The sequence below is a fragment of the Lutjanus erythropterus genome, chromosome 3 (assembly GCF_056507025.1).
Source record: "Lutjanus erythropterus isolate fLutEry1 chromosome 3, fLutEry1.hap2, whole genome shotgun sequence".
NCBI lineage: Eukaryota > Metazoa > Chordata > Actinopteri > Lutjaniformes > Lutjanidae > Lutjanus > Lutjanus erythropterus.
The window spans coordinates 570,586-596,356 of NC_139319.1; the positions used below are offsets into that span (position 1 = coordinate 570,586).

Genomic DNA, 25,771 nt, shown 5'->3' on the forward strand with positions numbered 1-25,771 from the left:
TTAATTAAACTTCATCAACTCTAATCTTTAATAACTCTGGAGAGAAAAAGAAAAACAGTTCAGTTTCATGTTAAAACGTGAAAAGTTTATTGTTAAAACAAGATGTTTTTCATGTTATGACATAAAAATTGATCTTGTTTTAACAGGAAACTTTTATAATCAGTTTTTTTTTTTCACGTCCCTGATTGAGTAAGAGGATCAATAACTACTGCGACGTCCTCAAATATCAGAAAATAAAGACAAATGACGTCTTTAAACGTCTCGTTTCATTTATTTTAACATAATGAACTGAGAAGGGCTGGGACTAACAGTTATTTTGTTATTGATTACTTTCTCTATTAATTGATTAGTTGTTTGGTGTATAAAAGTGTGACGTACGTCTGTCCGCTCTGCATGTTTGGAACTGAATTTCAATTTATCTTTCTTATAAGAATTATTTTCATTCTTTATCAATCTGTTGATCGTTTTCTCTGTTTATCAATTAGTTGTTTGGTTCATAAAATGTCTTGATCTTGTTGCAATCACTATTGATCAGTCTGGCAATAATTTTTCCACTAATTGATTAGTTGTTTGGTCCATAAAATATCAGAGAATGTTGACGTCCTCGTCAGTTTACAGTCAGAGACGAGGACAGAAACCAGGAAATATTCACTTTGAAGAAGCTGAAATCAGAATTTTTCTTAAAAAATGACCCAAAACAATTAATTATCAGAATAATTGGCGATTAATTTAACAGCTGATTTGTTTAGGGAAGTTAAAAGACAAAACAGGAACATTTGTTTACTTTGACTGACAGGAGTGTGAGCCAATCACACGCAGCCGCGGGGGTTTCTGGCGTCCCTTCAGGAACAGAGACTCTACAGACACGACCCTCAAACTACAAACACCTGAGCAGAGCAAGCAGGTCACCTGACACTCTGCATGACATCACTTCCTGTGGTTTGGTTAATGTGTCGTGTTCCCCAAACAGACGTTTAAAAGACAGGCGGAAGTCTTTGTGCGTTACATCATCAGATGGCGGCGATCCTGCAGGACGTACGGCGAGGGGGAGGAAGGTGAGGGGGGCGGGGCTTTCTGTCAGATGTAGAACTGGTGAGCGGCCAGGTTGTCCATGAAGGGCTGAACCAGGAAGTCTGTGGAGAAGTAGAAGACGAGGCCGAAGGTGATGGAGATGGGCAACGCCGGCAACGCCTTCTTAAAGATCGCCAAGAGCAGCAGCGTCAGGCACAGACCCTGAGACAGGTGGGGACAACAGGTGAAGACAGGTGAGTTACAGGTGAGTCACAGGTGGAGACAACAGGTGAAGACAGGTGAGTCACAGGTGGAGACAACAGGTGAAGACAGGTGAGTTACAGGTGGAGACAACAGGTGAAGACAGGTGAGTCACAGGTGGAGACAACAGGTGAAGACAGGTGAGTTACAGGTGGAGACAACAGGTGAAGACAGGTGAGTCACAGGTGAGTCACAGGTGGAGACAACAGGTGAAGACAGGTGAGTCACAGGTGGGGGTTGTCTAGGACGTTTGACCGTGTGACGTAGTAAACTTACGATAAGAATGGCGATGAAGCAGGCGAGCGTCGTGTTCCAGTCTCCACCGGTCGCCGCTGCTTTTCCAACCAGAACGCTGTAGAAGATGAAGTCACCGAGGCCGAGCTTCACGCCTCCTGCAGACACACAGGAAACACGCTTTCTAACACGTCTCACTCCACAGGTGAGTCACAGGTGGACGCACACAGGATCAAATTCATCACACAAACACTCACTGTCCTCCTCCAGCTCGTCTTCTGGAAATGGCCGCACCTGTCGGGTCTCAGGCTCCGCCTCCCTGCTGCTCTGCTCCGCCTCCTCATCTGAAAAACAAAACATCAAACAAGACTTAATTTCTATAAATTAACTTAATTCACACATTAAAAAACATTTTATTAAATGTCAAATGTTAAAGATGCATGAAGTGTTTTAATGTTTGATTTGAACGTCAAATCAAAATGTCACACTTGAGCCTCCATACTGACAGTCTGACATCATTAAGAAAAACAGGAAGTGGACAAAATAACAGAAACACATAAACTCATCAGACTGTACAGGTGTTCATCATATTCTGTCCACCCCCTCATTTCCCATGATTCCTTGGTTGTGCAGCTTTTGTTTGTGATGTTGGACCTGTTTCCTGTCCAGAGCGCTGAGTGTCCATCGGGCTCGTCATCCCCACCGTCCACATCATGGCAGCTGAACACACACACACACACACACACACACACACACACACACACACACACACACACAAATATAAAACATAATAATTTGTTAAAAATATTAATATTTCATTAATATTTCATTTAGCTCAAAGCATGGCTGCAGACTAAATATTAAATGGTTTATTAGCTAGCTAATATATATATATATATATATATGTATATATATATATACACACACACATATACAAGTACTTGTATATGTACAAGTACTAACTTGTTTTCTGAATTATCAGCTGGAGTAAAAGAAAAAAAAATGCTGCACCATAAAATTGAAATAATTCATTTAACCTTGAGAGTAAAAACTAAACTGAGGTTTTACAAGATGTTTAATTTTAATCTTTCTTAATTTTAAGGTAGTTTAAGTTTGGTGCAACATATTTTGAAGGTAAACTGAGCCATAGTGTTTAAATGGCAAATTTTAGCATGCTAACACGCTATACTAATATGATGAACATGCTAAATGTTAGCTTTTAGCTCAAAGGACTGCTGTGTCTCAGTGCAGCGTCACAGAGCTGCTAGCATGGCTGCAGACGCTCAGTCTGGTTAAACAAAAGATTTCTGTAGAAATATTCTGCGATGATTATTTTGTTGAACAAAGTTTGTCCTGATAAAAGTTTTTTTTAAAAAGTTGGAAGGGAACTGGAACTGGCTAGTGTTAGCATTAGCATTAGAGAGATGTCAGACTCAGACGAGGTTCTGTTTACAGGTGTATCAGAATGCTAAGTGTAGTTAGCATCTTGATTTGTTTATCTTTTGTTTGTTAGCTTGTTGTTGTTGTTGTAGCTTCTTTTCCATATCCATGAAATAAATATTTCACTTAATAAATGAAATATTTATTATTAAAAACTTTTTATGACACTAAGACAAAATAATGACTCATTTTTTGTTTTTACCCTTTTTTTTGTTTACTGCAGTTAAAATGTTGAGTTTCAGTTCAGGATGTGAGATCAATCAGCTCCATGATTAAACATCTCACCAGTCGATTAAATTATCTGTCAGTATTTTCTTCATGTAAACTGTCAGTTAAATGATTTTCAGCTGCTCTGCAGTGAGCTGATGTCTGCATTTAAAAAATGATCTGTTGATTGTATTTATTGTATGTATTTATTTATACACACAGTATCTTTTCAGACAGTGTTTAATATGATAAAGTCATAAATTGTGTTTAATTTATCTGCTTCGATTCTAAATGATTATTTGCATTTAATCGACAGGGAAGTTAGTCGACAGGAACATCCTTAGTTTCAATGCAACACATTTGCAATTTAATTATGAATAAATAGAAATATTCCTTAATTATTGTGTAGATGAATTTAAAATCTGTGCAATTCTAAATATATATCGATACAAACTGTAATCATCTCGTGTTCCACCCACAGACATGTTCAACTAGATGATGAACGCTTGAGCTGAAAAAGTTTCCTAGCTTTTCTTTTACTTCCTGAATATTTGCCGCCTGCGAGTTCCCGCTCGGCGACGTGATGATGTCACAGATTTTGAAAAATGTCTTTTTACGGGTCAAGGAAAGTTTTAAAACCTCGATGTTTGTTATAACAGCGGAGTGTTGGAGAAAATGATTTTTGGGCCGGTGGGGAATTTATAGCTGCAGTACCACAAGTGACCACTGGGAAAAACTTGGCGTCGGGGCAACGCCCCCGCTAATTCTGTACCAAGTCTACAGTTCCACCCTGTTTGTGGTTTTTTTGCCTCATGGAGTAAAACAACAGTTCCCATAAATCCACAGCAGCCTCCTTCAGCAGACCAAAGTGAAAACACTCAGATCATTTCTGATCATCTGCAGCATAAAATCAAAGTTTAACTTTGGTCTGCTGAAGAGCAGCACCCTGGTGGTAACGGTTCTGACCGTGGAACCTTCACAGAACATTTAGAACGTGTGATGGACTCACAGGAGTAGATGAGGGCAGGGAAGATGGGCTCGTTGCGTTCCTGAGCCGTCTCTACCAACATCCTGAGGGGACCTTTGGGAGACAGGACGGCCACAAGGTCTGCAACGACACAAACAATCTGAGCAAGGCATGATGGGAAAACAGGTTCTTTGTGATATTTCCTGTTAGTTGTTCAGATGTAAACTCTCCTTCCTTTTACTCGGACTGGGGACTTGAACCCTCCTCACGGTGCGTTCGAGGACACGGACTCACCGTAGACAGAGATGGCTCCCAGGATGACCCAGGCCGACCACTCGGGCAGGTATTTGATGAAGACCAGCGCCATGAGGGCGCTGATGAGGATCAGGTAGGCCTGCTGCAGCTGCAGGGGGCCCTTCCAGTGGATACAGATCATCCCCACCGCCCCGAAGTTCCAGATGATCACCCCCACCGTCGGGTAGTCCACCGCCACGTTGTACGTCTTAAACACCTCGCTGAGGAACACAAGAAGAAGAAACCGCCATGATGCACCTGAACGATTGATCACTAGTTGATCAGCGCGCTCCACCTGTTTTCACATGTTTGGACCTATTTTTCAGTTGATTGTAACAGGATCAATTTTTTTGACATTTTCTGATATTTTCTGGATCAAACAACTGATTAATGGAAAAAATGATCAACAGACGTCCGCCCGTCCGCCCGTCCGTCCACCCGTCCGTCCGTCCACCGGTTTTTAATTGCACATTAATTTTTGTTTTCTAATGTATCAAGACTAAATGACACAATTTGATTGTTTCCAACAAATTAGCTCTGGTTCTTGGACTGGTTCCAGTTATGCTCCTCAGAACCTTGGTGTGTTCTCAAGAACCAGCCCACATTTCCAACAGTTTTAAGTGGAACCGTTGTAATTAAGGATGTCATCAACAGAGGGCGCTGCACGGCTACCTGTAGAACAAGACACGCCCCCTTTGGTTCCTAAAAATTAAAAACCTTCTGTTCTTTGGGTCCAGCAGGGAACCAACTTTTCAGGTTCTGAACGTGTTTATTTTAGGAGGAAACGCTCAGAACAGTTTAAAATAAGGTTCTTGAACCAGAACAGTTCCATGTTGGAGGAAAAGAACCCTCTGAATATAAATCAATTGATCATTTTCCTCTTATCTTAATAATCAATATAAGATTTTTAAAATAAATGTTAAAAGTTTTAAAAAGGTTTCTAAACGTGAACAACACTTCTGGAAACAAATCAAATCTTTGAATAAATAATAAACAATATTAAATAAATACTGAACTGATCTTATTCCTGTTTTTATACGACCTGCAGAGTCTCTAACTGCAGAAACTGCAGTGAAATCATGTGCAGACTGTTGAATGAATCAATAACACACATTTCAGAGTAAAATAAATAATAATCACACCTTTATATTATTGATTATCTGTAAAGTTTAGACCTCAAACATCAGAATATCTGAGTGATTATCCCCTGATGTCGGGGTAACGTGACCTCCAGCACTATTAAGGTCTGATCATCAGAGTCCTAAAAATATTATTTCATATTTTTTAAACAGGAAAATCTAAAATCATACTTAAAAATCAAAAACAAACAAAAAAACAAAACAAACAAACATGAGAAACGACGACACTCAGCAGGACTCACCCGAGGTACATGAAGCTGAACCAGAAGAGCAGCATGAGGGAGGACAGGATGAGCCAACCGTGGATGAACTGAACAACAACAAACACATCAGGTCACATGACGCCTGCAGCGCCCTCTATCTGCACTACAGCTGCAAGTGCACTCATGCACGCACACACACACACGTGCACACACGCACACATGCACGCGCCCGACTCAGCTCAGAGCTTCAGGGAGGATTAACGACTCAAAAAAGGCTCATTAATGTTTTCAGCCTGTTCTGTAGCTGCAGAATTATTTTGTGCAGGTGTGAAAAAGCACACAGGTATAATTTCCACGTGTGTACAAAGGTTTTGTCGTTGTGTATTTGTAATTAAAATTTGTGCAGAAATATTTCTGACAGTGAGGTTACACAAAGTCTGAGACATGGACACTCAAACGTCCTATGTTTTTATGTGACCCTGAAGTTAACAAAGCTACGAGGATGAATTTTGGTCCCGTTTATTCGCCTGTCCATAAATTAATAACAGATTTTTACTTCAGTGTTTGGTGAACGTTCCCCGTCTGATCAGAACGTCTGTAATTAAAAATCATTTAAATGTCATGATTTGTTTGCATCATTGGTTGGCACCAACAAAACAAATGCATTCTGGGAGATTTTGTACTGTAAAACAAGGTGAGACTGACACAGAGACCTGTTACCATGACAACACTGTCTCCGCTGGCTCTGGCTGCTCCAAACACCGTGAACAACACGCCATTTTTATAAGATCAGTTTATTTTTAAAAAGCCTGAACTTTATATTTTAGAAAACAGAGAACATTTTGTTCCTTATTTAGAACGTTTTGTTCTTTATTTAGAACATTTTGTTATGCTGTTGACAGAACAAGGCCAATAGTCTGGTAACATAAATATTTTTTTCCATACATTAAGTCTGGACTGCGCAGGAACCCTGTCTGTTCCACTAGAACCGGCTGTGGTTCTCACCTTGTAGCAGCGGTACTTGTAGAGGACGACCAGGAAGATGGTCATGACCACGATGACGCTGATCATGATGATGGTGTTGAGGACGGAGTTGAGGAGCCGGCGGCCGACAGATGGCGTGTTCTCCGTGAACGGCGTGTAGATCCTGTGGGAACAAACACGGCGGTTAGTAGTGAGTGGCGGCGGTGGCGGCGGCAGATGAAGCCTACGTGTGGCGGCGTGGACCTACAGCTGCTGGTCCGTCTTCTCTGTGTAGAAGCTGACCGACTTGATGGTGGCGACCACCACCGCCATGCAGAGCGTGACGGGGATGAACAGCATGATGACGTGTTTGGCTCCATACTTCAGCGTCAGCTCCTCATCTTCTGGCTCCACCTCCTGGTCCAAGCTGCCGCCGCCGCCACCGCCGCCGTCTGCAGCAGCTGGACCCGCCCTCCTGCTCACTGCAGGCTGGAACAACAGAGGGCGACAGGAAGTCAATAAAAGAGCTGACAGGTGACTGACAGGTGATGGAACAGAGAAGAACTGTTACCCGTTTGGAGGGCGTGTCATTGGGGGGGTGGAGCTCAGGATCCTGTCTGTAGGACGGTACCACCGGGTTCTCCGACTGGACCAACGCTGTCCTCTCGTTGTATGAGTCGTCATCGCTGTCCGAGGCGTTCATGACCGCTCTGCACGCCACCGACTGCAAACAACCATCACAGCTGTTAGAGACGCCTCAACGCACAGAAACAGACGCCACTCAGAGGTGAGACCTCTGCCAGGCGACAGGAGGTGAAGCACCTGCTGCAATGACCACAACTGTCACCAAGTGGCGCGACACGAGATCTACGAGATCCCATGATCCCTTCACACCTGTGTTACCTGGACGAGACTCAGACAACAGACAGACATCTGCTCAGAGACACTGACTTGTTAGACGCTCAGTCGACTTCACAAACTTTCAACAAAGAAGAAAAAGTCAGAGGACTTCGATAGAAGAGGAACATCATTTCTTCGCGCCGTTTGGTCGAGAGCCTGTGACCCGCTTCAGGATCAGGTCTGAGAGGCTACAGCTGACATTTAGACTGAAAACATGGCGTCTTTTTGGGTCAAATTTTAATGTCGCGAGGAGATACTGAGGGAAATGTATTTTTTGAGTGAATGATCACTTTAAATTTAACAGTCAATTGATAATTTATAGATTGTATATATAGACTTTTACTTTGAAAATGTAGAAGGCAGAGGTTTAACTTGACAGGGATTTTTTTACAGTGCGATTTCAACACATTTGTCAAAATGTTTAAATAAAGTTGAACATTCAAAAACAAAATCAGCGAATCTGAAAGATGAACTTGATTATTGATTCTTTTAAAAGCCTCGAATAAACCTTTAATGAATTTAAAGAAGTGAACCTGAAGTCTGTCTCCAGCTGACTGAGAGACATTTAATGCTCACTGTGGACACTTCACTCTGTCTGTCTGTCTGTCTGTCCTCTCAGGTGGACTTTCAGTCGTCACTGTTACCTGGTGGAGATTTTACCTGCTGTTAATCCGCAGAAACAGACGAAGAAGAAGAAGAAGAAGAAGAAGCCGCTGCTCTCAAAGTAAACACCGACCAACAACCCGGAAGACTGCAGTCAGCTGATCGAAACAGCACGTCACAAGATCACGTGGTTGCTGTCTGTAGCTGATGCTACGTTTGTAATCGTCGGAAATTTTAGAGATGATGGTGCGCAGAAACAGCCCGCTACAGTTTACCCGTAATTTGCACCAGGCGCAGCTGCGCCGCAGTTTTGCTCCGTCATGCACGAGACTTCAATTTCCACCAGCAGCGTTTCAGAAGCGCAGCGTTTTGCCTGATTATGTTTACTTGCTCTGATTTTGTTGATGAAGTCCTCTTTCCTTGCTCTTTGTGCTTCTATCATGGATAAACAGATAAACTACGTAGTTAAACGGTTTATTTTCTGTCTGTCTTTATGATCGCGTGTCTGCACGGGGTCCTTTATTTTGAAAATCAACCGGATTCACCCCTGTTTTCCGTGCCTGACTTCCTGCCCGTTCGACCTCCTCTGTGCCACTTGACGCGCCATCTGTCAAAAACAGACTCGCTGTGTGTCTCTGCGGAGCGGAGCGCCGCGGCGCGTCTGGGACGCAGCTGAGACGCGCCGCGGCGCTTCAGCTGTAAATTACAGCATCGACTAGAACGAACGGCTGCGTCTCAACCCGATCTGTTCTAACCCTCCACCCCCGTTCTTCTTCATGTTTTCTGACGGTTTGTGAACGTTTGGGCTCATTACCGCCACCAACTGGTCTGTAGTCTGACTCTTATCTTAACTGTACTGCGATGAAACATATTAATAATATTAATGTAGGCTTATGACGTCAGCAACAACAACAATAACAACATTTTTTGCACCTTTTTTAGTACTCTACAAAAAGCAAGGATGCTTGAAATAATCTATTATCTTTAACATTCACTGATCATATATAGATAAAAAAAAATTAGAAAAAAAAACTGAAATATTAAAGCAGCACCACACATCACTTACAGATGCGTTTTTAATAATATTTAATATATTATATTGTTTCACTTATAAACCAAAACAAAGGAGGATTATTATTCCTGAGTTTACTACGATGGACATGATATATGATATTTACGTGTGAGAATTATTATTCTGTTTGTGTCAGAAATATCCTTTACCTTAAATGTGGGGGAGAAGGGAGGCAGGCTCTGCCTTTAAACCTGGACTGTCATTGGCTCATTGTGGGTTGTGGACAGGACAGTGACGCTCCTATTGGTTCAGGCGAGGTGTCAATCAAAAGGTCAGAGTGCAGCGGCCATGTTGAGACCAAACAGTCACCAACATGTTAACTTCAGACTAAGACAAGTTGCTATCGCCTTGGATGTTGATACAAAAATAAGTAAAGAAATTGACCGATTGCTCTATAACTTTGTTTGGAAGAACAAAACACATTATATTAAAAAATCAGTCTTAATGAATAGCTGTAATAACGGTGGCCTCAACTTCCTTGACTTCAGCACACTGAACAATACGTTCAAGCTGGATCAGACAGCATTTAAACAAGTTTATCTCCCATCATATGTTTTCTTATTTGGGTGGCCTGAAGTTTATTCTACTTTGTAATTATAACATTGATCGGATTCCTCTCTCTCTCTCTCTCTCTCTCTCTCTCTCTCTCTCTCTCTCTCTCTCTCTCTCTCTCTCTCTCTCTCTCTCAGATTTTCATAAGCAAACACTTCTGGCATGGTCTCTTATTTATAAACATAATTTTTCTCCAAATAGATATTTTATCTGGAACAACATGGATATGTGCTATAAAAGAAAATCTTTATTATATTTATTTATAATGCAACTTAATTTGTAACCCCTGGCATTGTTTACTTCTCCCTTTGATGATCCCTGTTCCAATGTAATATATTATCATGCCACTATTGCTGTTTGCATAATGCACAATAAAGATTAATAATAATAATTAAAAAAAAGACTAAGACAAGTTTAATTAAGTGGAGAATTAACAACCTCTGTCAGCTCATCGGTGGGTATCAATAGATGTAATCTATTGATTTTATGAGAAGATTATTGATCAGTGGATCAGTGGGGGTCCTGAGTGGTGAGTTGATTCAGTCTTGTAATTGTTGGTTTGCTGGTTTGTGGCTGATCAGTGAATTCCCAGAAGTCTCAGCGCTCTGACTGCACATGACCACCACTTAAAGGACCAGTCTGTAGAATTTAGTCTCATGTGAAGGTGTCCTGAACTTTCTGCAGAGACACAAACTGTTTTTTGTACCAGGCTGGTTATATTGCTGTAAAGTTGGACATAATTATTACGGTGGTCTGTGGGGAGTGACTGACTGTCGGCGCCTCCAGTGGACAGTAGAGGAAACTGCAGTTTTTCAGGTTGCCGCTTGGTTGAAACTGTGGATTCTGTGGAACTGACTGGGTCTTTGCCATTAAAACCAGTCTGACAGCGTGAAGTTATGAGGAAACTGAGCTGAGTGTGAAACACATGATGGAGGATAAAACTGTGGAGCAGAAAAACACCAGAGCTAAAAATATGTAACTGCAGTTATTTTCACTGATATTGCTATTGTGATATTAAATAACTAAGGTGTGATTTTTTTACAGGAATCTGCGCCACATTTACACCACAAGTATTGCACCTCCTATGATTTGAAAATTGCAGAAAGCCATATTGCGATTTTGATAAAGTTTGGATGGATTGTGCAGCTCTGATGTCGATGACATAACGTCCAATGTTTACACGATCCTTGGACCTCTTTTTCAACCCATGATCAATCTGGCAATGATTTAAAGTCTGGTAGTTCTGATCATTAAAAAGAGTTGAGTTCTCTGGAACTGTCGTGTTTCCAGCCATCAGACCGGTTCACCTCTGAAGTTATGAGGAAACGTTCAGTCATTAACATTCCAGTGACGAGTGACGGGCTGCGAAACCACGTGACGCTGCTGTGTGTGTGTGTGTGTGTGTGTGTGTGTGTGTGTGTGTGTGGTGTTTTAATACAGTCAGAGTTTAAAACTGAAACTTGTTTAAAGGGACAGTTCACATGATTTGAATGTAAGGATGGACCTGGTTGATTAAACTGAAATTTAAATGTAGGTTAATAAATCCAATCCAGCTTTATTTGTAAAGCACTTTAAAACAACCACAATGGACCAAAGTGCTGTACAGAAGAAAAAATAAAACAAAAAAGAATAAAGTACAGCAGAGAAAAATTAAAACAGAGAGCAGGATTTATCATTCAGTCAGCTTAAATCATGTCTGACAACATATGGAGTGAATTTAATTTAATCCTTTACATTTGCAAAAATAAATAAATAAATAAATAAATAAATAAATTAAAAAAAAAAAAAAATATTAGTAAATTAAAGTTAATTTACATCCACTTCTCTGTCTCTGTTTTTTTTCTCAGATGATCCAATCAGGAGGCAGTTCAGGTAACTCCAGGTATGACCTCACAAGTATTGTGCAACTCCAGATGAACTGTTTGAATGTGGTCTAATCATAACACACATAATAAATACACTGTACAAAATTAATGCAACAGAAATAAAAATAAAGAATAAAAGTAATGTGACATAATGAACAAATAACAAAATTAATACAAATAAAATTAATTGAATCTTGAATCTCACTGAACTTTGCAAAAAATTAGAATGTTTTTTTAAAATTATATTTACTCTTTTCTGCTCATTGTTTTGGGATGATGTGACGTGCGGCTGATGATGTCACACTCTGTCATCACGCTGAACAGTGGACGTGTTTCTCCTTCCTGGTCTGAGTGAAAACAGGCCGAGCGTCACAAACTGAAGGAAAACTGCTTTTCAAAAACTTTATTATTGTTGTTAAAATACAATCAAAAAGGCTCCTGTCATATTCAAGATAAAACAGCAGAACAACAGAGACACTAACGTCAAAGAAAGACGGAGAATTTCAGGACAAAATAAAATCATAATGAAATATATTTAAAATAAAAGATTAATAAGATAAAATTTATTGATCTCAGACTAAAGAAATTGACGTTACAGCAGCTCAAAAAAAGTGCAGCTGGAAAAAGGAATGAGGGATAAATATTAAAATATTAAATTTAACAAACTGTTCACTCACTTAGACACATACAGAGATGTTTGATATGAAAACAGATATATGACAGATATAAGAACAACTGTGCAGGATAACTGTGGTAAAACATTATATTATGACAAAATAATACAAATAGTATTATTTCATACAGACTAATTACACAGAGAGGAGAAATAAAATAGAAAATAAAAAACAATTTAAATTTAAGGAACATTTTCATAAAGATAAAGGGCATTTTTTAATATTACGACATTTCACACATTTTATGTTTAGCTGGTTTAGATTTACATCAAATATAGAAACAGTTAAAAAAAGTTTTTGTTTTTCATTCAGAGACCAAACTTTATATTTTAATCCTCATTCAATTTTCTAAACTACATTAAAGTCACTGCACAGATAAATCCTTTTAAAATGAAAACCTGCCCCTGAAATCTGATTGGTCGCCTCATTACCTCACAGTGTGCCGAGTAAAGAGGATGAGTGAGTAAATAATAAATCCTTCATATCACGTGTGTGTGTGTGTGTGTGTGTGTGTGTGTGTGTGTATGTGTGTGTGTATGTGTGTGTGTGTGTGTGTGTGTGTGTGTGTGTGTGTGTGTGTGTATGTGTGTGTGTGTGTGTGTGTGTGTGTGTGTGTGTGTGTGTGTGTGTGTGTGTATGTGTGTGTGTGTGTGTGTGTGTGTGTGTGTGTGTGTGTGTGTGTGTGTGCTCTGTTGTGTTGTGATTGGTTGGAATATTTATCTCTTAAATGATCATTTTAACACTGAAATATGAGAAACTCTAAGATAGTTTAATGCACATTATTGATGTTTAATGTAAAAATAAAATCAATAAAAAAAAAAACAGCACAAAAGACCAAACAAGGTGATGTGAAAGAAACATTCGTCCATCATGTCTCACAGACACGATGTGCTGATGTGAGTCATGTGACTCATTGCAGTGGAGGTCAGTGCTTCTCAAACTGTTTGATTTGAGTGAAATAAAAGTCAGTAAACTCTTTGTTTATTCATTTTTACTTTCTTTTTCAGCTGCCGCAGGTTTCATATCTCATCCTGTCAGACTCACATCGCCATGACGACGTGAGAAGTGAGTTCTGTGGAAGTGAGCTGAGACCAGTCAGACTGCATCCTCTGATAGAGAAGTTAAGATTAAATAACTGTGTGTGTAGGTGGAGTCTGAAGCCTCGTATAAATGATCAGTGTGTGTTTTTACAGTCTGACAGCAGCGAGCTGATCTGACCGACGCTCACAGAAACAACTCCAGTAAGTCTGACGGTTTTATTCTTCATCTACAGACAGAATATGATAGTTAGATCTGCAGGATATAAATGATGTAATCTGGTTCATGTTCAGGAGGAAAAACTCTGTTCTGATCTGTGAGGAGAAACCTGGAGTCTAAATCTCAGATCTTCTAATCATGTTTCCATTTTCACTGAAACAATACAAAATAATCAGACTTTAAGTTGCTGTTAAATTTAAAACAGGTGACAGAACTTCCTCTGTGCGCTCTAAAGGTTTATCTCCCTCAGGTTTTGTTCGGTGAGCTCTGGTGAATCCACCGTCCTGACAGGTGTGACACGTCGAGCTGCAGGATTATTGCACAGGTGTGAAAAACAAAAAGACATTTATGAGACACTGAGCTTTGGTTTCATGACCCGCCCCTCTCTGCCTCTGATTGGCTCATACTTGTTGCCTTTGATTGGTGGGTTGGTTCGGTTTAAGAAGTGTTTCCTGACTGGAAACCTGAAAAACACTGGATGTGAATATCAGGTGTTCCTTCTGGACACTAAGTACAAATACAGGTTTTCAGTTACAGTATGTCTGCTTTACTTGAGTCTTTAGTTTTCCTGACAACTTTTTGCTTTTACTCCATTTCAACACAAATATCTGTACTTTCTCCTCCTGACAGTGAAGAAAACAACATAACAAGATGAAACAAAAGCAACATATGAAGATATATGAAGAGAAAAAGATGAAAAGGACACAATAAGACAAAAACAACATATAAAATGAAAATATTGTCACAGGACGTAACAAAAAAAAAACAATGTAACAGGACAAAAACTAAGACTTAAAAAGATGAAAATTATGTTAAAGTTGAGACGGAGACGGAGACTGTGATGGAGAAAAGCTGAGGTTCAGTTGTGTTTGGACAGAAACAGTCAGTAAAAAATGTCCTTTAGAGGACGACTTTTTACTTTTATACTCTGAGGACATTTCAGAGCCTGAACTTTTTCACTTTTACTGCAGTAAACAAGTTGAATCAGTACTTCTACTTTTACTCAAGTATCCGTACTTGTACTGCAGTAAAGACTGAGAGGACATCTGTCTCCTCTGTTCCTGGGAGAAGAAATGTGTCCTCTGTACTCTTTTGTGTTCACAGAAGAAGTCTGAGATCTTTGACCTCAAATCATGAAAACTGAGAGCAAAAACAAAAGAGCTGCTTCATATTTTTGTTGACTGTATTAACAGATGCAAAGATGGCGTCCTGGATATACGACCCACTGAGCATGTGCAGTAGTGTTTCTCCTGCTAACCCCGCCCACCATAGACTTTACAATGTGATGACATCACAGCGCATGATCCAACATGGTGGCGACCTGCTGCTGACTTGATTAATCACAGCAAAACTCAGGACGTAATTCTTCTTCACTTGTTTTATTTTTCCCTGTCAAACAGGAAGACGTGGTGGACTGCATCAACACGATGAGTAAAACAGCCAGGAGACCCTCAGCTGCAAAAGCTGCTCCTGCAACCAAACGCGCCCGCATGGACCCGTCCACACAGACGGACACCTCTACCTCCTGTCCACAGGTGAGTGACGCTCTCATGTCCACCCAGAACAAAACAAACAGACTACGAGCAGATCCTGAAGACAAGAAACAGAATGAGAAGGATGAAGGGGATGAAGAAGAGGGACAGGATGAAGGGGACGAAGGGGAGGGACAACATGAAGGGGACGAGGGAGATGAAGAGGAGGGACAGGATGAAGGGGATGAAGAGGAGGGACAGGATGAAGAGGGATGAAGGGGAATAAAGGGGAGGGACAACACGAAGGGGATGAGGTAGATGAAGAGGAGGGACAGGATGAAGGGGATGAAGAGGAGGGACAGGATGAAGGGGATGTGGCAGCTGTGACATCACCTCAGCTCCTCTCTGGTAACATCAAATATTTAGGCATCAAAATGTTTCAGTATAAAGTTTCCATCACTACTCAGATCAATATAAGATGATCTCAGTGGACAAACCTGCCTGTCGGAGGAATAATGATTATTAAAATGTCAGTTCTCCCCAAAATTAACTGTTTATTTTCACTGATCCCTGTTTTTCCCAACACTTCCTGGTTTAAATCCCTGAACTCGATTATCTCAAAAATGAAATGATATAACCACACACACACACACACACACACACACACACACACACACACACACACACACACACACACACACACACACACACAAGTGTTCAAACTACCAGCTGCAGCATCTTCCAGCTGTTTGTGTGTCTTTTCTTGTGTTGCTGCTGCTTCTCATTCTGACTCTACATGATCAGGCCTCTGATTATATCAAACCCCTGTGTGAACCTGGGCGTCCTCTCAGATCAGCTGATGGTGACTCTCTGGTTGTCTTCAGACCTTGACTGGTTGCTAGGGGTGATCAGGCTCTCACAGTCTGGACCCTAAAATTATGGGATGGATTATCTGCTGAGAATATGCCTGCTACATCTATCACAGCTTTAAGATGTCTTCTTTTTTTTTTTTTTTAAATAAGCTTTTGTTTGTTTGAATTTAAAGGAGAAATCTGTAAAATATTTACTGTTATAAATCACCATATGTCACCAGAGATTAAGGAAACACTTGAAGTTGAAACACTCCTCTGACAACAGTCCTGCAGCTGAGCTGTCCTCCACTGACTATTCCAGCCTGTAACTTCTGTTTTTGTTTGTCCGTTTCAGGTTAATTTCAGAGTTTAGGTTAGTTTCAGAATTCAAATTAATGCTGAATGTTCTCTGAAAGACTTAGTGTCTCTTTATGAGTCATAACAAATCATTAATAATCTTTGAAAAGGAGTAGATGTTTATAGCTGTTAAATTGAGCAAAATGTGAATGGAATTTGGCAGCAGTGAGACAGGAAATGACTGAACTCTGACAGAGTTATAAACAGCTGATCAACTGACAGTCGAGGACTCGTCCTCACATGTTACTGTCTTATTATAACGTTGAGTTCATTTTGTGGTGTTTGTGTTCCTGCGGCGTTTGTGTTCCTGCAGTGTTTGTGTTCGTGTAGTGTTCCTGCAGTGTGTTTGTGTTCCTGCAGTGTTCCTGCAGCGTTTGTGTTCCTGCAGTGTTTGTGTTCCCATAGTGTTCCTGCAGTGTTTGAGTTCCTGCAGTGTGTTTGTGTTCCTATAGCATTCTTGCGGTGTTTGTGTTCCTGCAGTGTTTGAGTTCCTGCAGTGTTTGTGTTCCCATAGCATTCTTGCGGTGTTTGTGTTCCTGCAATGTGTTTGTGTTCCTGCGGTGTTTGTGTTCCTGCAGTGTTCCTGCAGTGTTTGAGTTCCTGCGGCGTTTGTGTTCCTGCAGTGTTCCTGCAGTGTTCCTGTGGTGTTTGTCTTCCTGCAGTGTTTGAGTTCCTGTAGTGTGTTTGTGTTCCTGCAGTGTGTTTGTGTTCCTGCAGTGTTCCTGCAGCGTTTGTGTTCCTGCAGTGTTTGTGTTTCTATAGTGTTCCTGCAGTGTGTTTGTGTTCCTGCAGTGTTCCTGCAGCGTTTGTGTTCCTGCAGTGTTTGTGTTCCCATAGTGTTCCTGCAGTGTTTGAGTTCCTGCAGTGTGTTTGTGTTCCTGCAGTGTTTGTGTTCCTATAGCATTCCTGCGGTGTTTGTGTTCCTGCAGTGTTTGTGTTCCTATAGCATTCCTGCAGTGTTTGTGTTCCTGCAGTGTTTGTGTTCCCATAGTGTTCCTGCAGTGTTTGAGTTCCTGCAGTGTGTTTGTGTTCCTGCAGTGTTTGTGTTCCTATAGCATTCCTGCGGTGTTTGTGTTCCTGCAGTGTGTTTGAGTTCCTGCAGTGTGTTTGTGTTCCTGCAGTGTTTGTGTTCCTATAGCATTCCTGCTGTGTTTGTGTTCCTGCAGTGTGTTTGTGTTCCTGCAGTGTTTGTGTTCCTGTAACATTCCTGCAGTGTTTGAGTTCCTGCAGTGTGTTTGAGTTCCTGCAGTGTGTTTGTGTTCCTGCAGTGTTCCTGCATAGCTTCAGTCTGGAGAGAAGGGGGCGGGGGAAACAACTCGGCTCAACCAGAGATCGTTTGTTAAATCACATTTCAAACTCTTTAATCAAAGATCTTTGACTCGAACTCGTTATTTGGACCAGTGTACTCATTTATGAAATGTTATGTATTAAATTAAATTAAATTAAATTAAATTATAATTAAATTCTTTTCATACACAGTTTTACTTCATTTTATTGTGTTTAATTGTTGTGAAGTACTTTGTAACTGTGTAAAGAAAAGTTTTAAGAAAAGTCTAACACAAACTGATGTGACCAGGGGGATGCGATGACAACTGAGGGCCTCCTGAATGTGCTGGAAGATTTGGAAAAAGAGGAGTTTGAGACCTTTAAGTGGCATCTGCAGCAGGGCCGCTCAGCCATCCCGAGGGCCCGTCTGGAGAGGGCGGAGCGGCGGGACACCGTGACTCTGATGGTGCAGACCTACACCCTCTTTAAAGCTGTGGAGGTGACCAAGAAGCACCTGAAGAAGATGAACAGGAACGATCTGGTGCAGAATCTGTCTGACAGCAGCTCAGAACCAGCAGGTCAGTCACATGAAGACTTTGGGAAAAAATACTCAATGTGACATCAAATCATTTTAATTCTGAAAAAACAGCTGACCCTCTGATTCTGAGACGGCCGAGGAGATTAAACCACCGACAGCACTACACCGTCTTTACATTTTTGTTTGGGAGTTCCTTGATTTGTCTCTCGGTTTGTCTGTTTGCACACGACCCTGCAGTTCCATGTCCTTATATGGTCATTGGGTGTTACCTCATGATAATTAGGAACAACTGGCAACTTATGAGGACAGTGTGTTTCATGATTCGAGGAACACAGATACGAATAATTCTGCAGTTTAAGAACATGTTCATGAATCTGAGACTTTTCTTAAGAACAAATTTAAGAAAAAACATTGGAGAATGAGGCCGTTTTCTTAGCAAAGCTAGCTGGTTGATTATTAGCTTTGCTTTGCATTACTTAAATCTTGATATCTGAAATCAAAACTGGTATTCAGACGATTTATGCTGTTGATGAAGTAACTTTACCTGAAACCCTCGACCCAGAGAACCAACAGAGGACTGGTCTCACATGGTCAGACGTCTCTCCAAACATACACGTCCTGCTGTAGAGGAAAAACACCCTGTTTTGTTTTCATTCTGGGTCTCGTGTTTCTATCTGTTTCTGTTAGACGTCTGTAAACTCCTCTGAAATCTGGTCCCAGGATGAAACACTGATGTTATTATAATTATATATAATGACAGTGAAGATAACACATTCTCTGTCTGTCTGTCAGTGGATGACAGGGATGCTGGATCTTCCTCTCAGACTGTGGCTCCTCATCCTCCCCCCAGCAGCCCGACTGATGGTAAAACTTGTGTCTTGTCTCGTGTGTCTGGAAGCCCTGAAAGACAAAATCAAACTATTTAAAGGAGAGATCTGTAGTATATTTACTGTACTAACACATTAAATAGTCTGACACTGACTTCTCCAACAACATCACCAAGTTGGATAGAAGTTGCCTGTTTGACCTATATGACCGTTTTTCTAGTGAGGACAAGCTGTTAGGTCCCCTGTTTGGTTTAAAGGAACTGACCCTTCGCTAAGCTCCGCCCTCCTTAGTTACATTTGAAACATGAGGTCTGTGATTCTTTAGAGACGTAAACAAAAGCAGTCTCATTTCCAGCTGACGACGGTGGATTTTGTCGCTAAAATACTAAAAAAGACTCCCAAGCAGATTTCATAAATGTAGCTGGCTGATGTAAGCTAATGCTAATGCTAACTTGACTTGAGTCAGCTGAGAGTCTCCAGCTGATGTTTTAATGTTTCCATCTGACACGTTTCAAAACAAGAACCCTGTGAAAGTGTTTATGTAAAGTTAGCTAACAGCTGTGTACATGATATAACATTAATGCTAACAGACTGAGGCTAAAGCTAGCTTACATCTCAGCTAACATTGGTCAGATGGTGAAATACAGCAGGTATATCTACATGATAGATGACAGAAATACACTCGTTAACGTGGGAAAAGGAAGAGCAGGGACTCGATTAGTGCAGCGGACCTTGAGACGGGTCACCCAGCCAGACCAGCTGGACCACGATCACCACAGGAAGAGAGCCGGGACATGAGCTAAGCTAACCCGGGTTAGACCTGAGACAGCGAGCCAGAGAGAGATGCATCTTTGATTCTTCATCAGTCCACATCCTCCTCCTCAAACCCCCACAGAACAAATGCAGATGCAGTGGATCTAACAAGTTTGTCTGGAGGTAAAGTTACTGCAGCTAGTAAGCTAGCATTAGTTAGCCAGACATGCTAACGTTTGCAGCTTATGTTAGAGCAGAGTTTAATCCATTCAACACACACGTGCTCCTGTGTTTCACAACAAAAAGACGTCACCGTTCAGACTCATGAAACATCGAGTGTCACTGCTCTCAGAGCCTCCTGCACAACGTCAACATGGAGACAAATGGAAAGATTGACAGCCCTAGTTACAGTTGCTAAGCTATGATTGGACAGCTTTCAAAAACAACACAAACCACCTTGCACTGTAAAACTATGAGACTAAAGCAGCGACAGTGTAAACTTATATACTCATACAACACACTGTTAAAAAGCCGAGATTCTTGCCGCCAACCGTTTCCAGATACAATAAACACAGAAACAGAAGAAATAAACAAAAACTATTAACGTCTGGAAAGTCAGGTCCATAAATACTCCGCCAGACGATGTTTACACTTCAACTCATGAATGCCAAAATAAACAACTATCATAGAAACACATGACACACCAGCAGAAAGATGAGATTCTTGTGATTCCACTGATGCCAAACATGTTCAGATAGAATCACAACAACAGCAACAGTCAGCAAGACAAGCCAGCAAACAGCCTGTCCTGCAGCTCTGCTGATCAAAACTGACACAAACAGTTTTGTTTTAATCTTAAAGATCCATCTGATTTGATCCAGTGACACATTCAGTTCAAAACACACAATAAATACACAAAAACTGAAACAACCCCTGCAGCCAGCTGAAGTTATTGTCCTTCAGTCTGATCGTCTCTCTCTGCAAAAAACATGCCAGCTGCACTCTGACCTTTTGATTGACACCTCGCTTCAGCCAATAGGAGCTTCCAAAGCCTGCAGTAGCCAATAAGATTCCAAGATGAAAGGATCCTGAGTCTCTTCTCCTGTAAAGGCAGAGCCAACTCAATCAACAGCCAGTGAAATCCACCAAATAACAGTTTGAAGGTTTTATGTATAAAATAAAGCCAGAATATGTAAATCAGGTATATTTAGGTCATTTTACTGTGAGATGTTTCTCATATTTTTCCACCACTGAACTTGTTTTGATGCCTTTTTAATGAACCAAGTTTATTTGTAAGAAGAGATGGAGCACTGAGCTGAGTTCAGTTCATTTCAGGCAGGAGGTTCTTTAGAGAACAAATGAACGTACCTGCACATTTTTATTTTCTGTGATGTTGTTTCATGTTGGAGACAAGTTAAGGCTGTATCTTCTCAATGTGTTTTCCAGCTCACAGGTCACAGTTTTAATCATCTGCAGGTGTTTTGTTTTTTTGCATAAAAAAATCGAGGCAGAAATAATAATTTTAATAAAAAAAAAAACGTTCACACCATGAAAGCGCTGGCTGTCCCATTGTTTTCCAATCAGACACGCAGCTGACCGCTGAGCTTAAAGTTCAAATTATTTGAACTTTGACCTCATTTGCTGCTGACCTTTAAAAGTGCAACCAATGACAGAAGAGTATGTGACGATGCAGGCAGACAGGATGTAGCAGTTGTAGTGCTGTGTTTTTTTTTCTTATGTGAAGGTCTCTTTGATCGAGTAGATGGTGTTGGTGCTGTGACTGATATTTAGCATTTAGATGCCTTCTGACTGGGACTCTTCATCAAACGTGAAATGTAGGGGGATTTGACAGCACGTAACTTACTGTGTTTTGGCGAAACATCAAATTTCAGTGGCTCCCACTTTGACAGCAGTGTTTCGAGCTGTAGTTTTCTCTCTGCACCTCAGTTTCCAGTTTTCCCAATACATTTATCCCACTGGGACGCCACAGTGTCATCAACTCCCTTTGTTTCTCAATGGAAAGTTGTTGCTATGACGTCAGCTCCGCCTACTTCGATGGAGAATTGGGAATCGAATTGAGCAATTTTACCTAAGTTTTAGACAAATACTGACATGATACCGTGTAACTCTGTAAAATGTCAGGAAGGTGTGAAAAACTAGATTCCACCAGGCTGCAGGTCACCAAAATACTACAAGGAGTCATGAAGATACGTAACAAAAAACACAACAAAACTTTGTCTCACAATGTAACAACATTGTTTTTTGACCAACAGGTTTTTCACAAATGCACAAACATTTCTAATGAATATGATAAAAGCTCTGGTCAGATGAGCGAGACGGTGTGAGATCATCTACTGACATGTTTCTGTCCTCAGAACCGGACCTGAGTGACAACCAGCCAACAAACTCAGGAACGAAGCCGATGACAGATGAAGCCGAAGATCCACACAGGTCAGGACTCAGGACTGTACAAAACATTTATAGTTACACAATGAATGGAAAACTCAGTTGTGTGTGTGTATGTGTGTGTGTGTGTGTGTGTGTCTGTGTCACAGTGCGGTCACAATCGGGGTGGTTGGTCCATCCAGGACAGTGCCCGGCCTGGACAACAGTCCTCTGCCTACTGGACTGGAGGGACTGAAGCCTCTCAGGTACAAACAGACGATAAGTTTCTCAGTCACACTGACAAGTCTGGGACTGTTGGTCTCCAGAATAATTTTGACCTCGTCTCAGGGATCTATTGTCCAAGTATTTTGCGAGCTTTCCTGTGCCATGTTAGCATCTAGCTGAGTCTGAGCTGGAGACCCCAGCCAGAGTAGAACCAAACAGAAGAACCAAGACCAACAGTGGCCAGTTTGAAGATACGAATAAAATAGAGAGGTGGCTAAGTCAGCTAATAGGATGGCTAGCTCCACAGCTAACAGACCTAACTAGCTAATAACAGCTACAGCTAACAGCAGACAGTAGTTAGTAAACAAGTAAAGTATAGCTAACTCTGCAAGCTAAACTACCTTGGTGTTATATTCTGTCATCAAACTGGCTTTATAACACGTATACCTCATGTTTATAACAAGGATCATGACATGCTTATGCACATCTCTTTAAATAAAGATGATTTCAGATCATTTCTGTAAAAACATTCTTTCTCTGTCCTCACGCCTTCTGTTGAATCTTCCCATGAGGGAACATGGTTTAATTTAACAGAGATGTTTTTTCTTCCAGGATGGATCATGGTTTAGATGGGAGCCTGAGAACTGGTCTGAGTAACCGTAAGTGTGTTCACTTTGGCCCTGTTCACACCTGGCACTAACACGTTCACACCTGGTACTAACACGTTCACACCTGGTACTAACACGTTCACACCTGGAGTTAACACATTCATACCTGGAATTAATACATTCATACCTGGTACTAACACGTTCACACCTGGTACTAACACGTTCATACCTGGCACTAACACGTTCACACCTGGCACTAACACGTTCACACCTGGTACTAACACGTTCACACCTGGCACTAACACGTTCACACCTGGTACTAACACGTTCACACCTGGTACTAACACGTTCACACCTGGAATTAACACATTCATACCTGGAATTAACACATTCATACCTGGAATTAATACATTCATACCTGGTATCAACATGTTCACACCTGGTACTAACACGTTCACATCTTGAGTTAACACAATCATACCTGGTACTAACACGTTCACACCTGGTATCAACACGTTCACACCTGGTACTAACACATTCACACCTGGTATCAACACATTCACACCTGGTATCAACATGTTCACACCTGGTACTAACACGTTCACACTGGGTACTAACACGTTCACACCTGGTATCAACACGTTCACACCTGGTATCAACACGTTCACACCTGGTACTAACACGTTCACACTGGGCACTAACACGTTCACACCTGGTATCAACACGTTCACACCTGGTACTAACACGTTCACACTGGGCACTAACACGTTCACACCTGGTACTAACACGTTCACACCTGGTATCAACACGTTCACACCTGGTACTAACACGTTCACACCTGGTACTAACACATTCACACCTGGTACTAACACGTTCACACTGGGCACTAACACGTTCACACCTGGTATCAACACGTTCACACCTGGTACTAACACATTCACATCTTGAGTTAACACAATCATACCTGGTACTAACACGTTCACATCTTGAGTTAACACAATCATACCTGGTACTAACACGTTCACACCTGGTATCAACACGTTCACACCTCATGTTTTGATGTGATTAACAGTTGGTGTGTCAGATGATAAACTGCTGCTGTGTTGTGTGTCGTTCTCTCCACCAGGAGCTCAACTCAGAATGAACACAAGCAACCATCAGGCGCTCAGCCAATCGTCCAAAATGTCTTTCAGCAACAACACATCAGTGAACCAATCACAGTCTGAGTCTAGTGTTCTCAGCTTCGGCTCCAAACTGTGGCGTAAATGGTGGTAAAATCAGAGGTTTGGACAGATGAGTCTCTTATTTAGTCACAGTTCATCACCACCATGTCATCATATCTGTAATATGGACATTTACAATATTTAAAAATAAATAAACTTTCTGCTCACCAGTGAAATGACTGTTTAGATGTAAATATGTATATGACACTTTGATAGAACCAGTGAGTTTTTTCATGTTTGGTGAATTTCTTTTTTTTTAAAATGATTATTTGAAGACGTTGATTGAATGTTGACATTTTATGCCACCAGAATTTGCAACAGTGACATTTTTCGTGGCCCCATCAGCTGACAGAGACACAGAGTAGGACCCCCCCCCCCCCCACTACATATATTACATTTAATATGGAATGGCTAATGTTAGCCGCGTTAGCTTCACCCGCTGCACTTTCCCTGCTGGTTCCTGAGGTGGAGGGTCTGTCAGAGTCTGTGAAGTTACAAAATGATTGATTGTTGCTCAGACTGTTTGAACACTTTAGATGATAACGCAGCTGATTGGCTGATATGTTTCAATAATACGTAGCTAGCTAGTTCACAGGATCGAACACAGCCTTCGAGACCGACAGTGGCCCGTTCGAAGACATAATAAAGAGCAGAGTTGGTTGAGTTAGCTGATAGGATGGTTAGCTCCACAGCTAACAGAGCTAACTAGCTAATTCAAGCTACAGCTAACAGTTAAAGTAGCTAACAGCTAGTTATAATCATAATTGTAATTATTATAATATGTGTAAAACTGTAAACTCAGTAAACAATCTGAAACAACATAAAGCTGGTGGTGAAAACTTTTTCAACAATCTGATAAACAACTTTTTAATTTTAATTTTAGAGCTGCAGCACTAAAGAAAATAATAAAATATCAATAAACTCTTTGAATTCAGAGACGACACGACAGAACAACATGAACACGAATCAACAGAATCAGAAGTGAAGAAAATAAATCAGAGGATGAAGAATCAAGTCTTCACTGAGACAAAACTCTGCTTTACTCTAATGTTTATTTTATTTTCAGTTTTGGTCTTTTTTTTTAAACTCACTCATTTAATTTTTCCATTTTTTTCTGACATGTAAATATGATGATGATGATGATGATGATGATGATGACGATGACGATGGAGTGAGAGCATCTGCAGTAGATATAAAGTTGTTTCTGTCAGAAACCACAAAGTGATAAAGTATAAAAAAACCCCATCAACTTTAACTTCATGTAATGAAAAAAACATCTGATTATTTCTTAACATATTTTATTTTTTAAATACTTTAAAAATGTCTGTCTGAAGCAGGATGTGGAGGCATTTATTTACATTTTGGGGTCAAAGGTGAAGTTTTGACAGGAATAATGAATTCTGTACATCATCAGTCACAAATATATTTACACACATAAACAATCAGCTGATTTTAAACTAATGTAACAATCATTTTACTGCTTTTATTACAAATATGATTCTGCTGTATTTTCAATCAGATGTTTTATTAATTAATTTGCTGACTGTTTATTAAATATTTTTTATATTAAAGTATTTTTATAATGTGTTGAGACGATGAGACGTCGGCTCGAGGCAGATGTGAT

The 25,771-nt window shown here is 40.7% G+C and overlaps 2 protein-coding genes across 7 annotated transcripts; one reads left to right on the top strand and one right to left on the bottom strand.

Annotated features, from left to right (window-relative positions):
- Positions 1-597: 597 nt before the first annotated feature.
- psen2 (presenilin 2) lies at positions 598-8,473 on the bottom strand. The gene is made up of 11 exons (XM_084714542.1): positions 8,280-8,473; positions 7,291-7,443; positions 6,988-7,208; positions 6,762-6,903; positions 5,796-5,863; positions 4,415-4,635; positions 4,163-4,261; positions 2,161-2,226; positions 1,764-1,850; positions 1,549-1,664; positions 598-1,233 (listed from the first exon to the last, which is right to left on the bottom strand). The coding sequence occupies exons 2-11, from the start codon at positions 7,420-7,422 to the stop codon at positions 1,078-1,080; spliced, it is 1,308 nt and encodes a 435-aa protein (XP_084570668.1). The 5' UTR covers positions 7,423-7,443; positions 8,280-8,473; the 3' UTR covers positions 598-1,077.
- Positions 8,474-8,973: 500 nt separating this feature from the next.
- LOC146329302 (uncharacterized) lies at positions 8,974-25,339 on the top strand. Of its 6 annotated transcripts, none has more exons than XM_084714535.1 (10): positions 8,974-9,011; positions 11,694-11,728; positions 13,393-13,626; positions 15,043-15,177; positions 17,899-18,166; positions 18,919-18,990; positions 22,082-22,157; positions 22,262-22,357; positions 22,929-22,975; positions 24,051-25,339. In XM_084714535.1, the coding sequence occupies exons 4-10, from the start codon at positions 15,070-15,072 to the stop codon at positions 24,197-24,199; spliced, it is 816 nt and encodes a 271-aa protein (XP_084570661.1). In that variant the 5' UTR covers positions 8,974-9,011; positions 11,694-11,728; positions 13,393-13,626; positions 15,043-15,069; the 3' UTR covers positions 24,200-25,339. The 6 variants fall into 6 exon arrangements, with proteins under 6 accessions (XP_084570661.1, XP_084570664.1, XP_084570662.1 ...); XM_084714538.1 differs by having other exon boundaries at positions 8,993-9,011; positions 11,694-11,718; positions 13,579-13,626; XM_084714536.1 differs by lacking the exon at positions 8,974-9,011 and adding an exon at positions 10,254-10,375.
- The last annotated feature ends 432 nt before the right edge of the window (positions 25,340-25,771 follow it).